General features: G+C 36.7%; 1 protein-coding gene across 1 annotated transcript in view; it reads left to right on the top strand.

Moving 5' to 3' along the window:
* The first annotated feature begins 492 nt into the window (after positions 1 to 492).
* The window catches only part of LOC122529541 (neuroligin-1-like), a 181,630-nt gene continuing 164,044 nt past the window's right edge, over positions 493 to 18,078 (top strand). Inside the window, exons 1-3 of the mRNA XM_043655776.1 lie at positions 493 to 1,271; positions 6,540 to 6,906; positions 6,945 to 8,086. Of these exons, the coding sequence (XP_043511711.1) occupies positions 7,369 to 8,086 (718 nt within the window). The 5' untranslated portion in view covers positions 493 to 1,271; positions 6,540 to 6,906; positions 6,945 to 7,368. The remainder of the gene's footprint in view (positions 1,272 to 6,539; positions 6,907 to 6,944; positions 8,087 to 18,078) is intronic.

An 18,078-nucleotide genomic window follows, 5' to 3' on the forward strand; every position in this document is an offset into this window, starting at 1 on the left:
AGGAGGGGGGGGGGGAGGGGGGGGGAGAGGAGGAGCGTAGTGGTGCAGTTTGAAAAAAAAGGGGAAAGAGAAAGAAGAACGGATGAGGGGCGGAAGGAGGGGTGGAGAAGCCTAGGAGGAAGCAAACGGGGAAGATAGAGGAGGGAGAAAATTGAGCAGAAGAGCAGTGGAGAAGGTGAAAGAGGGAAGAAAGTGGAGAGAAGAGGAGGAGAGCCGGAACGACCCGGGGGTTGCCGTGGCGTTATCGACCGGACTGGCGGTCGGTACGAAACCAGGCGTCGGCGCCGTGGGTGTCCCGGCTTCCTCAAGTGCCGGACCATCCTCCACCACCACCACCATCACTACCACCTCCACCACCGCCTCCACCACCAGCAACTGCCAGCACCACCACCACTGCCACCACCATCACCACCACCACTGCCACCACCACCACCACCACCACCATCAGCATCAGCAGCAGCAGCAGCAGCAGCAGCAACAGCAGCAAGCAGCAGCAGCAGCTAGCTAGCAGTACCACTAGCACCAGCACCGCCACCTCCATCGTCGCGCGGTTGGCCGTCAGTAGAGCCCGGGACAGACTGCCGAACGCGCACACGGAGGGTGCGTGTCGTCGTCCCTGGGATTGGTCGTCGGATCGGGTTTGGTCAGTCAGTTGGTCGCGTACATACGCGCGATCGCTTCGCCAGATCAACGGTTTCGCTTCCGTTTTCTTCCCCCCTCTCTCCCTCCCCCGTCCGTTGTTTGTCGTCTCTTTCGCGTTTGTTTCGTTTTCTCTCTCCCCCTTTCTCCCCCACGCACCCCCCTCCCCCCTCCCCCTCCACGAATGTCGCTGCAAATTTCACGAGCGTGCGAGACGTGATCGTCGGTGACGCGTAACGGTGCGAGCGCGAACGTCTTCCGGCGGAAATAGCAGTGACAGCTGCGACGAGAGGAGCGATCGGAGAATGAAGACACCTCGTGGATAGTGATGTTGAGAGAGAGAGAGAGAGAGAGAGAGAGAGAGAGGATGCAGGTGGTGTACCAGTTTGTGAACTAGACGTGGAGATTCGATACCATCGGATCGTCTGATTACTAGTTCCTTCGATTCTCCATCGGCCGCGATGCGTGCTGACGCATCGGACTGGAGCAGTCGGAGACGATCGCCGTCCCGTTATCGGATGCTCGTTGATCGAACAAAGCCAGCTCCAACGTATTGACTGTGCGTCGACGAGAGATATCGGCGAGGCCTGGTGCGGAAATTTCGAAAACGCCGAGTGCGCCGAGTGAGACTGGTGAGACATCACGGTTTCGATTCTTTCTGCCTGTTGTCGAGGATTCTGAATCGGTCAAGTGTTAACTGCTCGAAGCCGTTCAAGTTCCAAGGTATGCGAATACCTTGTCGCGAGAACAGAGAAGTTTTAGTTTCGGCTGGCGCTTCAGTTACGGTTGTTGGAAAAAGATTCCGCAAAAACTTTCCCAGCCTAACCGTTCTCCGAACGTCGACTAACAGCTGTTTAGCACCGACGTCCGACTCATCTTTTTCCTCTCGAGTTGATTCCAATAACTTTGTCGCGGTCAACACCTAAAACGTCCATAGTTCAGGTTTATCGTTTATCTGTCGAAACACGCGATCGAGTTCGGGTTTACGTTTGCAAGAGTCAGGGCGTCGACATCTCGATTGGAAAGTTTGCAGACTCATCCTGGCTTCCGTCTGTAATTCCTCGAGGATCGATTGCGCTAACTTGACCGAGGCTGGCTCCCGTTCGTCCAGTTTAACTTGCTACCAACTGACGAAAGTTTACGAACGGATTGTAAAATTGTGCGTGACCTGCCCTGGGATGTGGATCTAGCATACTTTGCAAGAGAGACGCGTGAAATTGACACGGGTCAATAGGTTTCTTTGCTGCAAGCTGGGAATTCCGATTTCCCGTGTTTCATTCGTCTCGACAATGGTCTCCAGTTATGGACATCTCGGTCAGCTGCGTTCGAAAGTCGACGACGCTTTGATCCTCTTTTCAAGTCTAGCTGAGCCTAGCTCACAGCTGCAACGATCGAAGCCTCTGACAGGCGAATCGACGAACAGTTTAATTCAATTTGTAATTTGGAATGTTTTGACGAGGTTGACACGATTCTTGGTAGCTTTTCAATCGTTCCCTTGGACATGACACGCCGTTCGTCGATGCTGCCGCTTTTCGACTGATTAGATTACGATTCCAACACAGAAATAAATTACTGTACAGCAAATCCACGAGCGAACGTACACTAATCAAACATTTAGAATCGAAGTTTTCCGACATTACAATGTTTTAAAAAAATTACGCAAGGAGAGATCTCGGTTGTAATTATCTGAGAGAATGATTATATTCAAATTTCTTTTTACGGTATTACGGTTTAGTTTTTCCGTCACTGCATATGACAAGCAAATTTCGTAAACATTTTTTCGATTTATTTTAATTGGTTTTATTCGAACTTGAATTGACGCTTGGTGGTTAATTTGATTGTACTTTGAGCTTTCTTCATTATCAGTTTCACTGTCACGTACGTGTGTCAAAGTACGTGTAAAACTATTCCAACTTTCTCGCACACAGCTACGTGATTTGCACCTGCTTCCTGTCTGCAGTGTAGCTACACGTCACATATTATACTCTTGGATCCTTCTTTATGACGTGTCACGAATCGCTACTGTTATTCAGCAGATTACAAATTCCTCGTCAACAGTAAATCGAGACTCTTGTCTAGATTTTTCATTTAATCTGAGCAGTTTATTATTGTCTGCTCTTCCCATTAGGTGGATATTTTTGACGAAAATTTATACAAATCACGTGTGATGGATGTAGGTTTTGCTGAACTTTGGATTACGTGAACGTATTCTTTAATATCTTTTGGAATATGCATACGTCGGATTATTTCTATGATTCACGTCGTTTGGCTTTAATCAATTAATCCCCTTGGGATTAGAATTGTATTATTGTCAAGTAAAGTGAACAGTGCGCGACGTGTGTGAACTCATAAAAGTGAAAGATAGATTTGATGCATTGTCTTTGTACTTTTAAATAAAATAAGTGCAACTTGTCTTTTAAAAAATAAATAATCTAATTTATCAATTAGAAGCAAGTTACGTTTTCGTTACAGTTGCCGAAAGTTCGAAACGTGGAACGTTTTATGGAAAATGAGCGAATTATTTAAAAAGTTGTTCAATTTATGTGAGAGTGTTGAAATTTATGAATTTGAAGCTTGAGATAAATCTTCAATAGCTGGACTGCGGATTTTCATGCAAATTCAGCGTCTCTAACGGAAAATAAAAGTTTCAACAGAAAATAACTGTTTCACGCGGCAAATATTATACTTTGGATATTTCATACGTTGCGATTTGCATCAGAATCCAAAAACCATTCGTTTGGAAAAAAAAAGTCTGAAAACAGGCGCAAATCAATCGTGCACGTGGTAGATAATTCACTTGACTTGGAGATGTGTTGATAATCTAAAGTGTAAAGTTTAATCAACGATTCGCTTAATGAATCAAATCCTGCAGTGTCATCAAATTTGACACGTCGCTCGAAATTTGTGTACAACTAACGCGCACACGTTACGATCGGCCTTGATTTACTTCTTAGAAAGGAGAGAGGCAGAGAGAAGGGAGACAAGTTAGACAAGCTGAAGCAAAGGATTGTGTTTAAAGCGAGCGTACAACTTGGAAATTGGAAATTCTCGCATTGCCGCGGAACCGGTATTATCGGGTTTTCGTGTCATTTGCGGCGACTGGAAACCGGCCTTGTTACAAATTGAGTTGTCCGACGTAATTCCCGACGGACTGAAAAAGCTCGTTCAAACGTCTACGGCAACCCCGTTGATTTTCGGCGCCAGACGTTATTATCTCATTAGTGTGCCTGACAAGGTCGCACACATCAATGCAATTTCACTTCGAGGGTATTCTGTTTTCTGAATGTATAATACAAAACTTTTTCGCATTAAACAACAACTTTGTTCAACAACGTATCGGATCAGTTTGAATCCATTACTTTTTGCCATCTTTCCAACAGCTTCAGAATTTCGTGCTCAAAGATGTCCTGGTTTTCGTGGCAAAAGACTAATCAAAGATGCATCGTCAAGTCAAAGATTTCTTTCTCTCGGAGAATTCCGAAGAGAGTGAAAGTCTGATGGTGCAAAGTCTGGTGAATAAGGAGGATGAACCTCATCTTAACTGCAACAATTTCTGACGAGTCTCCAATGACGTATGAGGTCTGGCGTTGTCGCGTCGAAAGACAACTCTTTTGCGATTCGTTAATTCTGGACGTATTTTACGAATGGCATTGCTTAATTTGTCCAGCTGTCGATAGTAGACGCTCGAATTAATCGTTTCATTCCTTGAAAAAACACGATGCTTTTCCAATCCTACAAAATTGACAACATAACCTTCCCTTGATGAATCTTTGCTCTTGAAGTGCTTTCGGCCAGTTCGTCACGCTTCCTCCACGATCTTTTCCGTTCGATGTTACTGTAAACGATTCATGTTTCATCGCCTGTTATCGTAAGTTTCAAAAATGGATCGTTTTCCTCGCGTTTCAAAAGTGGATCGCACATGGTAATGCGTTTAATCAGATGAACTTGTCCAACAACAAGTTGGTGTGGTGTCCAAACGTCGAGTTTACTCACGTATCCAAGCGCCTTTAAATGATTTTTCACGCTTGATTTTGATACGTTTGAAATTTCTGCCACGTTTCGTGTCGTGTAGCGATGATTTGCATCGACTAACGCCTTTACTTTGTCGCTGTCAATCTCCACTGGTCTTTCTGAGCGTGGTGCATCTTTAATGTTGAAATCACCATGAATAAAATTTGGCAAATCACTTTTAGCACACTCGTGCTGATAAAGCATTTTCATTGTACACATTGCAAATCTTTTTACGCATTTGCGTCAAATTTTTTCCTTTCATTTCAAAAATGTTCGTTTTGATTTTTCATTTTTACTAATTGGCCAACCTAATCGTCTGTTTAAATGCCTGTGGCGTCCCCGTGCTGTGTCTTTTAATATATTTACTTTTCTATTAAATTTGACGAGATTTCGCAAAAGTAGAATTGTTACGTTCGTCTTGGATTCCACTCGTTTCGCATGGGTTCGATTAGAAATCTAGCATCAGCACTCGCACGAATTACAGTGGACAAAGTTTCCACAAGAACGCCAGCTTTTTTTTTAACAAAAATATTGTAGGTATAAAGGAAGAAAGTCTAGAAAATGACTAAAGAATGATAAAAAGTGAGAAGATTATTAGCAAGAATTAAAAAATCGTTACATTTCTGTCGTACAAGAAACATAATAGTATAAAGTGTAAAAATACGAAATTTCTATAACGTTTGTTAAATTGTAAAAGAGAATAATATTAATATTTGATATTGCTACCTCTATTCGAATATAATCCTTCATGCTACAAACTAATTTTTCGAACGTATACTTGCGCGTACCATTCAACAGTAACGACATAGCAATATTAATATCGATTTAAAGAGTGAAGCATGATTTCTTGGTAATTGGATGATTTGTGGAAATTGTGGTGTTTTTGTAGAAATTTCATCCACACTGTATCAACGTAAATTAACAACGAGAGATACGCTGTCGATCGAAAATTCAAGGCCAATTGTTAATTTTCCGCAAATGTCTTTTCCAAGTAATCATGCCTTTAAATCCTAAGCGTTCGTTCAAAAGAAAAACTGTCAGGACAGTTGTCTCGGTGTGTCATTTGAAAATATAAATAAATTCACTGAACAATAAACACGTTAATATTTTAAATTTGTATAATTTGTATAATTCAAACAAATTCACCTAGGATAATGAAATAACAGAATTTTTTGAAAATGAAAAGCGTATATTTATAGTGTTACAAATTGCTTGCAAATGTCGAGTTATTTCTTCTTTCCTCTTTTTAAATTTACTCTATAAATATTAATATTTGAAAGATGGGTGAAAAATTTCTTAAATAAAAGTGCAAATGTTTCTCTTAACGTAAATACACGTATGTGTAGCGGTCTTAAACTTTTGGCTATGGATTAAAAATCATTTTCTATTTATAGTTGCTCGTTGCAGCCTTGTAACGCCTTGCCTATTATCATTGCACTTATTGCTCTACGAAACAGTAGCCTTGTTTCAAACTTTCGTAGCATTTCACACACGTATTCTAGCTGACCATGAACAACTAAATACTTTCTTCTTCTTTTATTTGAAAAATTTTCACCAAATCAAAATCAAAATTTTATCGTTTTTGTAGACTTGATGTTACGATTTGACATAACATAGAGTATCTCGAGTTTAAACGAGAATCGCTTATTCAGCGCAAAAATCTTTTATTCCAAAGTGGTCGCTGCAGTGCAGCAAACGTCCAGCTGCAGTCAGAGTGGTCAATGGCTTACACTGCTGCTAGAGACTCACTGTTTTGAACAGTGTCTTTACAGATGATAAAATGAACTTTTCTCTAATCTCTTAAAGAACTTTTCCTTCTCTCAGTTCGATAAATTCCAGATTTAAAACGACTGTCTTGGAATACAATCGTGTTGTTATTTCTGTTGCAGAGAATCGCAGGTGAAGCTTCCGCGCGAGCTGCCTACGAATACTATCGAGGAATTGAGTAGTAGAGTGCACGCATCGATAACGAGCAAGAGGACACGAGTGAAATTGCCAAATTGTCCCCCTACACTGCATCGCCGGACTGAACTTTGAAAACTTTCGCCGGTCGAAGCGCCAGCCAGGTCGCACAGCCAGCAGATTCCCCGGAAGCTCTTTTCCGCCTCTCAGCCTTCTCTCAGAGGCTGGCCACAGGTGTAAAAATTCGGATCCTCGCCGCCGATGCTTTCATCAAAATCATTCGCCGACGTCGACTCGAGCTCGTCGTTCCTTGGACGAACAACAACAACGACGACGACGACGACGACGACGACGGTGACGGTGACGGTGACGGTGACGACCGAGAAACCAAGAAACGACGACTCGCGAGAGTTGCTTGCCGGCCACGCACGCCCTCGAGGATGGAATTGAGAGCCTGGCAGCCGACGAGCGCGTTAGCACCGATCATTCGCGGGTTCACGGTGAAGTTGTTCAGTCAGACTCGGGTCGCTGAGAAAGAGAGGGTGAACAGTGTTGGGTTGCACTGGCAGTCGGGCGAGGATCGCGAAGAGACTGAGAGCGGAGGGGGAGAGGAAGCGATAAAGGGGCGAGAAAAGGGTGACAAGGCGGAGTGTGATTTAGCGTTAGACGCGGAAAAGAAAGAAGAAGAAGAAGAAGAAGAAGAAGAAGAAGAAGAAGAAGAAGAAGAAGAAGAGGAAGAAGAGGAAAAAGGTCCCCTGGCAGGAGGGCCCCACAGATGCGGGGCCCGGAGGGGCCAGTCCGCGGCGGCGTGACGCGATGCGGACGTCCTCCTCCTCGTCTCCGAGGAAGAGGAAACACCTCTCGCCTCTCGACCCTATCGAAAGAAGACTGCCTCCGTTGGACAATAGTCTCGGCCTGTCGTTTCTCTTGCGCGATGCTCGCGTCGATAACGTCTTCCAGCGATGCCTCTGGCCATCGGCAGTTGCCGACGCCGATCGCGAGGCTCGCTCACCGCGGCGTTCGAACGTTGGATACTCGACGACTGGCGGAGAAGGCGAGTGCCGGAGCCCGATCAGGGACGGATCGGTGGAGACTCGTTACGAGAGCAGATCGAAAAAGTGTTTGGCGACGATGGTCGTGTTCCTCGGATTGTTGTGCGGACATTGGTGCTCCGGAGGGGCGGAGGCGCTCGCCGGCAGCCAGAAGTACAGCACGCGAACGATCAGGACCAGGTACGGGACGTTGCGCGGCGTCGAGGACCGATCGTCCACGTCCGTGGAGGCTTATTACGGCGTGCCGTACGCCACGCCGCCGGTTGGATCGCTGCGATACATGCCGCCGGTCACGCCGACACCATGGCGCGGCATCAAGTTGGCCGACACGATGCCACCCGCCTGCCCCCAAAAGCCACCGGAGCCGGACTCGAGCCAGCCCCGTTCGAAACGCGCTCACCTCGAGAGACTAGCGCCGCTGTTGGCCAACCAGAGCGAAGACTGCCTATATTTGAACCTCTACGTACCCAAATCTCCTCACGGTGAGTCACTTTTTTTTCGGATTTTCCTCATTTTCCCACACCCTAACCTCCTCGCGCCACTCTTCGAGTTTATCTCGACGGGGGAAATTTAGATTACACTTGATGACGAACAAAAAATATTGATCTTTAATCAAGCCATCGGCTGTGGCAACTGATTGCGGACCATAACGAGCGACAATAATTCGTCGCGTTCTTTTTCTTTTGAACTCGTCGGTGTGATGTCACTGGATAGAAGTTATTGAGCGGCAATAAATTTATTATTTGGTGTGCCTGGGTTGTACTTAAATATACTTAAAGCTGAGAAAAAATGTTGCAATTTTGGGACAAAATAAATTCTCGACGTGCGTGGCACGTCATTCCAGCGCAAAAGGTTAACCTCTTGCGCTGGCAACCGATTGCGGACCATAACGAGTGACCGAACCGTATACAATAATTCGTCGCGTTCTTTTTCTTTTGAACTCGTCGGTGTGATGTCGTTGGATAGAAATTATTGAGCGGCAATAAATTTATTATTTGGTGTGCCTGGGTTGTGCTTAAATATACTTAATACTGAGAAAATGTTGCAATTTTGGGACAAAATAAATTGTCGACGTGCGTGGCACGTCATTCCAGCGCAAGAGGTTAAAGGGGATGTGAGTATCAAAGTTTCTCGCGAAACCGGTCGTATCTTTTGAATACCATATACAGGATATTCCACTTTAATCGATAATAAGCAATTATCTCCGAAACTGTTTGTCGTTTAAAAAATGTCTCAAATGCATTTCCTGTTTTAACAGTACAGTAATTTGGTACGCTTATTGTAGGTTAGTTATACTTAGATGTATACTTAGATGTGAAGATCACTGCTATTTTTTCAAGTTATGTACTTAGATGTGAAAATCACTATTATTTTTTTCAAGTTGCCGCATCTATTATATATTATATATGCCTATATATATAATATATAATAGATAATAATATATATATAATATATAATAGATAATATATTGTATATATATATAATATATAATAGATGCGGCAAGTCGATCTCTACAAAAAAATATTAACCTACCTACGTCTAAAACTTAGTTTAGTTTAGCAGATTTCAATCTTGAGAATACGTAGTATTTTTCTTTCCAAGTTATTCAATCTCAGGTGTTATGTGCTCTTGTTGGGAAAAATATGCAGAAAGATGGCATTCGATTAAAATCATTAGCGTTGGGAATTAGACGAGATTGCTTATTATATTGTATCTATATATTAGACGAACAAACAGGTCCAGAAGAAAAGACATATTTCAATGTTCGATAAGCTGTAACAAATGATGTGTACGCACGTGTACGTCAGATTAGTCGCGAGAATAATATTTCAAAAACGACTGCAGCACTGAAATATCAAAATATCTCCTAAACTGGGTTTTAGACGTAGATAAGTCGGTACGTTTTTAGAAAACGACCTTCTGCATCGATTGATATAAGAAAAAGAAAAAAAAATTACAAATTTATGCTTGAAAAAATAATATCTCCTAGACGCATCTATCTAAATGGAAACAAATCAAGTGTACCAAATTCAACCATACTTTTCTCTCAAAATAGAAAAAGACTGTATTTTCGACATTTTTTAAATGACGAATAATTGTTTTTGTAGATTAAAATGGGACACTCTGTATATATGTAGATTTTGAGTGAAGCCGAGGCTTTTCGTGCAAATTTTAACGCACGAATTCGGTGCATCGAATTTTTCAAATAAGGTTTAAGGTCGTTAACAAACGTACATATATTACAAGAAAGCGATTGTTGTTATCCTCATTACGTGTTAAAAAATTTTTCCACATTTTTAAAATTATTTTATCATAGAATTCTTTTGGCACACGTTTTGGCACTGAGCTTGATTAAAACGACAATTGAAAGATACATCACTGTATTCACGACTACGTAATCACAAGAGTTTTACACATAGACATAAAGATTTTTACACATTTTTAAAATTATCTTGCCGCGTGGGGAATTATTTTGGTATATGCGACGTTTACTCAAAACCAGCTTGAGTACATCAAATTTTTACTAAACTGCCATTTCGAGTAAATAATATTTTTAGAAATTTCCTTACAGTGAATAGAATTCTTTTGATATACGTGGTGTTTTGGAACAGTTTACGCAAAACTACTTGATTGAAATTAAACATTGTTCAGCGAATGGTGTACTTGATTAAGATAGTTGACAAGCATAGCTGGATAAATATACTATTTTAAATGGCAAATAGTAAATAGATATTTTATTTTATATCACGCATGTATGTTTGAAAATAAAATATTTTATTTGTTCGACAGAGTGTACTTTTAAAAATAAAATATTTAATTTGTTGTGAAAAATTTCTGAGATAACATTTCAAATAGTATTTTATTTGAAAAACGCTGAAAATATTTGTGCCATAGTTAGGAATGCTTTATTTATTTAATTTACTATCAGCTTTAATTTATTATCCAGATTCACTTTCAATAAGTCAGTCTTCTTCTTCATTTTCTCAAAACAGAATGAAAGACATAGAAATTGATCATTTCTTTTCCTTTATGGAAGCACACAGTGATGATATTGTGGACAATGGTGGCAACATTGCAGAGTTTGAACTATTGCAATATTTAGGCGATATAGGATTTGCAAATTCAAAATATTACGAAATATAAATACGTGAAACAATTATTTTTAAAATATAATACCCCAATTCCGTCTTCTGCTCTTCCAATTGAAAGACTGTTCAGTTTCGCTGGCTTAATTTTTCGTCTACGAAGGAGTAGTAGTTTAAATGATGAAAATTTTGAGCGATGCACTTTGTTGCATGCGAATAGCTGTGTTTAAAAAGAAAATAAATTTCGGTTGCAAATATTGTGATTTCTTACGTTATCTCGTTTAACGTTACGTTAATCATTTTCACAATTTATTTTATTTTATGAGAAGTATTCTATTTTACGCTTTATGTTATTGAAATAAAAAAATATCTTATTTTATGTTTTAGATTATCAAAACAAAATATTTATTTTCATACTTTAGCTGTTTGAATATCAAAATAAAATATTTTATTTACTGAAACTTTATGTCCTATTTGAAATACAATTTTATTTGAATTGTGATGAATCCATTATTTAAAATATTTTCTCTATAAATATTACCCAGCTCTGTTGACACAATTAAATGATGGAGATTTCGAAGAGATAAATCTTCGCCGTATTTATGACTGTTTCTTAAAAGAATTTGAATGTTTCAAAATTCCTTACCATATGTAGAATTTTTCTGGCGTATGCAATGTTTTGACAATTAAGAAAAATTTCAAAGAAATGTATCACGGTATTCACAACTGTTACATGTTTGAAAAATTGTTTGAAGCAATTCGTACTACAATGTTTCAAATTTCTTTGGTTGGTAATTTTTTGCAATCTCGTTAATAAAAATCTCAAACCTATCTCTTAGAATTTTATTAAAATATTGACGAATTACGGTTCAATTAACAAACGTTTCATATGACTGATCGATCTCGCGAAAAAACCAGAAGAAAATTCGATCTTAAATCACATCATTTTACGCGGTAAAAAAAAAAAAAATATTTAAAGCTGTTTGCGAATGTTTTCACTGAAACAGTGTCGACTGTTTGATTTCTGTCTTTTTTGCGCTTTCAGTTTCATTCTTGTAGAGAAGATTCAGGATAATGTCTTGTTTCATAAAACAACTACTCGCAGAAATTTCAAAGATATTTAACGATCCGCAGAATATCACGGAAACAATCATTACGCGAGTGTTCCTTATCTGACCTCACAGAGGTTGGAATCTCGTTTAGATAAGGGAATTCATTTCGTTGTCTGAACTTGAACATTGAACAAAACGCTGCACACATACACACACACACACACACACACGTACTACAGTGTGAACGAATTTACACGATGGCCAAAGTGGTTGTTTGCACGCGAAACGTCAAGTGAAATTTTATAGCCGATGCATCCGTCTTTGGAAATGTGCGGTTGCGGCCGCATCTGGCTATTTATTGTTTAATAACTGTAATCGTGAGTACGATAAGAAATGTAATAATGTGTTTCGTTGTTGAATGTAGAATTTCTTCGACATCGTTCCAATTTCATAATTAAACAAATAATTTTCTAATTAAGGGGCTATTCTGGTAATACGGCTTGAAAAAAATCGACTTTTTGAGGATACCATGGAAACCATGATACATTTTTGGTATGCAGTTTTTGCATACAGATTTATTCATACTTGAAGAGTATTTACAATTTTTTTTTTTAATAAAATTAATGAAAGTTGTGGAAATTATATAGCCTTGGGTAAAGCGTGTTTTTAAAAGAACGTGATTTCGGTCCTGGTTATTTGAAACTAAAAAACCGAAATGCATGTTAATTAGTATAAATATGGCTATCGCATGGAAACAGCAAAATTTCGAAAATTAAAAAAATGGCAGCATTTTGAAGTTAAAATATCGTTTTTCCTTGTGCTTTTTGTCCTTTGAGTGGTAAAAATAAATAGAAAAAAAACATCAGATTTTGACATTCGATAAAGATACATTCGGTGAAAATCTCCCCTAAATTTCAAATCAAATCGGTCAGTTAAAACGTCAGATATCCTGTCAGCCAGTTTAAAAACTATGGATTTGAGAGAAACACATTTGAAGTTTCTGTTGCCCGTTGTACAAAAATATTCATACTTACGATCAATCGAGCAGTACAAAAAACAGAATATTGTAAAATAGTAATAATATAAAAATAAATAATAATATTATAAAATAAAATATTTTTTGAGAAAAACACATTTGAAGTTTTTGTTATCCGTTGTACAAAAATATTCATGCGAGCAATACACTGTTTCCTTTAAAAATCTGTAACTCTGCTAATTTTACGAATTCAAACAAATCCTTTTACACAGACATTTTCGAAAGCATATAATTTGAGAAAATGTAAAAAAAAATTGATTTTTTTAAGCCGGATTACCAGAATACCCCCTTAAACGAATAAATAAATGGCAAATTCGTAGTTTATGGTTGATAATTCTGTCAGTAAATGAATTATTAAAAATCCACCAATGATCAATTCTGTATCTATGCAATGTCCTTTTTTAATGTTTCTTTTGAAATTTATGACTATTTTTGGCATTTCTTGTGCAATGAATATAGTTATCCATGTAAATTGAAGATTAATGAAATTGAAGAATTTGCAAAAAGTAGAATTGATCAAGTTTGGCTCATGAAAGATTTTCATAAAGAATAAAGAAAATGAAGACTTTTACACAGAATTTGCAGAAATCCTTCATTTCCATTGTAAGTAGACGCGATAAGAAGATTAAAAATTATTATCACGGTTACTTGGGTGTATAATTATTTTTATGAAAAATTTTGTTGCAAAGATTTGTGCCACTTGTTAATTTTAGTAATACGATTACGTTGTTAGGTTCTACTAAAAGTTTTGTACAGGGTGAACGTTTAAATTATTTCTTCAATAATTGAAGTTGAGAAAAAATGAACAAAAAAAAAACCTTAAAGATCATTTTGATTTTGACATTTTGAGATCCAAGGTCATAGTTGAATTCTTCTTGATGCTCACTGCAACGGTATGATGCCAAAAATATGCAGTGATGCAGTTCAAAAAGTTTAAGGTCATCTTGAAATTTTTTCGAGAAAGCAATTTCTGCGAAACTTTTCTGTAGCAACTGAAAACTGACTAACGTTTATTCTGAACATTTTTTTCTGTAACTGATCATGGCCATTATTAGGTATATATTAATATACACACACACTGTACATCTTGTGTTTTAGATTTTAGATTTCTTTTAGATTTTTGATAAACTGAAGTGAAAAATGAAAGTGATTTAATATCTCTTTACACAAATGTAAACAAGTTGAGAATAACACGAGTCGCTCACATGCCAAATCGACTTCAGAAAAGGAAAAAGTGGAGAAAAGTAACAAAATGGTACACATTGTTTTGCTTTGAAATAATTTTTAAAATATAAATTCAAATAAACATTGTAGAATGTATTATTTACAAGCCTAGATTTCATTTAAAGACATAGAAAATGCATACAATTGTTATTGTTAATATAATTTTGGCATAGCTATAGTTATTGATTAATTGATTTGGCAAGTGAAAATAAAAAGAAAATAATACCATCAAATTGAACCTTCAAAAATATTTTTCATTGCAGATTTTTAGAGAAATTCCAATTAGTTTGAATGATGTTATGCTCGATGAAATATTATTGTGGCCATAAAATTTAATTAGAGTCGAGACGAAGTAATTATAAAAATTACGTTATTATTTGCGAAACATGCGCGCAGAATTCTATCCTTAGAATTTACGTATTTTCAAATTCTTCCAACGACTGACACTCATGATTATGATCTACGCATAATGCAAACACAAAAATAACGCAGTTGTATTGTAAAACAAATTAAGATTGTTTGTTTCTCATTTATGTAAAAAATTTACAATTATGTTTTCTTCAAATGTCACCTGATGAAGTAGTATTTCATTTTTTAGTATTATTAAATCAAATTTAATGAAAATTGGTCGAATAATACTAAAAAAATAAATAATACTAAATAATACATAATAATACATATACAGGGTGTCCTACGTAACATTTTTCACGATTTTTTACTTGCGATAATCTGAAAAAAAAAAAATGTTTTCAACAAAAGTTGGTCAGTTTTCGATTGATTATACAGTGCAACAAAAAGAAAATTTCAAAGAAAATTTTGTTTTCGATAATTGTCAAGGTCACCTTCGTTTTTTAAAATGGCACTTTATATTTTTGACTCGATAGTATTGTAGCTCGTATCTAGACGAATTCAACGACCTAGTATACCATGACCTTCGGATGACCTTGAAGGCAAAGAAATGAAAATTTCAACAAGAAATGACAATCAGCATGAATGGGTGACAATAACTTGTGTTTATTATCAAGACTCGAAGTTACATTCAATTCAGGAATGATCACCTTGAGTAATTGAACGGAAACGATTTCGTGAAAAATTCACAACAAATGTTCGAATTGAAATCCATTTTGTTGTAACCACAATTCCGCTTTACGTAGTATATTTGTATTGGTTGCTCTTATTATACTGTCGTAGCGAACTTGTTCGCATGCTCTACGGATTCGCTGCTTTAAATGTTCCATATTTTGTATTGGAACAGCAGAAACTATCGACTGCAGACGACTCCATAGAAAAAAATCAAGTGGTGACAAATTAGGTGATCGTGGTGACCATAAGTGCCCAACCAATGTTCTCCAGACTTTAAGTTTAAGTAGTTATGAACGATTCGAGCATTATGAGGTGGGCAACCGTTTTGTTGGAAATAAATATGCTGCTGAACATCATCTGAAAGCCCTTGCATCAGTGTTTAAAGTTGCGTGATAAGGAAATTTAAATAAGTTTGAGATGTTAAATTAAAAAAAAAAATAAATAAATGAATAATAATAAACACAAGTTATTGTCACCCATTCTGATTGTCATTTTTTGTTGAAATTTTCATTTCTTCGCCTTGAAGATCACCCGAAGGTCATGGTGAGTTAGGTTGAATTCGTCTAGATACGAGCTACAATACTATACTATCAAGTGAAAAATATAAAAAAACGATGGTGACTTTGACAATTATGGAAAAAAAAGTAAAGAGAAAACAAAGAAAAGCAAGTACTTGAAATATCGTGACATTGTATAATACTAAATAAAACTAATAATACTAAGAAATATATTTATTAACTCGATCGTTCCACGTGCAGCTAATATTAAAGAAACAAGCTGAAAGGGACAGTCTTTGCAATTTTCGATCTCGAAAATATTGCGGCAAACTGAATTTCGTTTCTTTTTATTTCGCGAATCGAATAGCACAGTTCGAGTCCGCTCGATGGAAACGAGTTTATTTTGAACAACAGATCAATCACGCAACAATGGAAATAACCTTAATCGGATCACGTATTTTCGATGTATCGATGACAGCGCAAAGTTCCCCGATCGAACGTCACGGAATTTTTGTGCATAGTCGACGAAAATTACGCCAGCAACCGAACCGAGGATCGAGTGCTTGATGGATCTGGCGATTTCATTCTTTTCCTTTATTCCTCTGTTCCCGGCCGGTACTCGAAGCGAAAGAGAAACCACGTTTTCCAGATTTGTCGAACAATCTGTCGAGGGAACTTCTCTTCTTGTTTTTGCTCTTCGTTAGAACAAGAGGATGTTCGAGAAAGCGTGCCTTTTCTTTCTTTTCTCATTAGAGTACTGACAAAAATGGAGAAACAACATGTCTGTCGAGAAACTATTAATTTCAAAGGTCAATTGTAAAATTGGTAAATAAATTGAATATAGAAATAATAAGAAGATAAAGGAATACAAGTACTTTTTAAAAATCAATTTTTGTAAATAAATTATTATAAATATAAATTATAAATTATATACAACGAGTACAATATTTACAATGTAAATTACACAATATAAATTGTTGTATTTACAATAAATACGACATAACTGGATATGATAAATGTAAAACATGCTTAGACTCTATTAATATATTAATATATTGTATTGTTATATTATTGTATTATAAAATATGTATATATCTTAATTGTATAATCATTATTTTGTGTTATTATTGATACACAATTGGATATATTGGAACAAAAGATCAGTCAAAATCATTGTGAAACTTATCGCGATTAATTCGTACCATAATTTTTTATAAAAATAGCGCGATAATTATTTAGCATTCGTGGAATTGTAATACAATATTGGAAAATTCTCCGATTTTCATAACTGCGTGGCATTTGCGAGTAATTGATTCAATTGATCTAATACAAAATACTCGGTCGATATATAGCAGAATATATATTTTTGTAATTTTTTCCATTCAACTTTATTAATGAAACAATAAAACTCTCAATTGACGTTGGATTGGTAATTTTATAAATGTTTCACGAGACTGACTTGACCCCTTAATATCAATTTTTTATACCATGAGAAGAATAAATGGTTGAGATAACATTTTTTCTTGAATAAATGATAATATATGATTTTGCAAGATGTCGGAGTGCATAATAAAGTTTTCTATAGTTTATATATATTTTATAAGAATCAGTTTAGAAGTTTTGTTTATTGTGTCATGAATATTATTAGTGCAAATATCTAGTCAAAATATTCATATCGCCAATCAAAAATTTCAGGACAAGATGCTATACTTGTATAATAAAAATAGCACCGTAAATATAAATTATAAATTATATACAACGAGTACAATATTTACAATCTAAGTTACACAATATAAATTGTTATATTTACAATAAATACGACATAACTGGGTATGATAAATATAAAACATGCTTAGACTCTATTAATATACTAATATATTGTATTGTTATATTATTGTATTATAAAATATGCATAATGCATATATTATTATTTTTGATAGCTCGATAAGTAAGCATTAAATATAAAGTAATATTAAAAATAAGAATATGAAATATATATATACATATAAAATGATATTAAGACTTACATACTTACTAACTAAACTTTTGTTACTAAGTATATTTCAATGATTGAAAATCACTGTCACGTAGGTCCAAATTTTCATAATTTGAGTTGATAACATTTTTAACAAGCGTCGAAGGTTCTATATATTTAGTTGTCAATAATTTTATTCATTATTGAAAAATAATAATAAATATACAGAATGATAAATTTGGGAAAGGAATAATAGTAAACACAAAATAGAAGGCTACGATCCTCAATCTTTCGTTCGTCTTATAAGGAATGCATTATGTTAACGATGTATTCAATTTGCTTCGTGTATGATAATCGCGAAGAAATATTGGAGACGAAGAGCGATCGCTAGACGAGTTTATAGAAAAAAATTTCAAAGTTGCGACGTGAAATGAAAATCTACAAAATATTCAAAGTACAGTTCGAGGGTTATTGCGTTCTCAAAAATAAAAATCCGCAGTCTACTGATTACAAGTTACAAA

The sequence above is a fragment of the Frieseomelitta varia genome, unplaced genomic scaffold, assembly GCF_011392965.1.
Source record: "Frieseomelitta varia isolate USP_RPSP 00005682 unplaced genomic scaffold, Fvar_1.2 scaffold_292, whole genome shotgun sequence".
Lineage (NCBI taxonomy): Eukaryota > Metazoa > Arthropoda > Insecta > Hymenoptera > Apidae > Frieseomelitta > Frieseomelitta varia.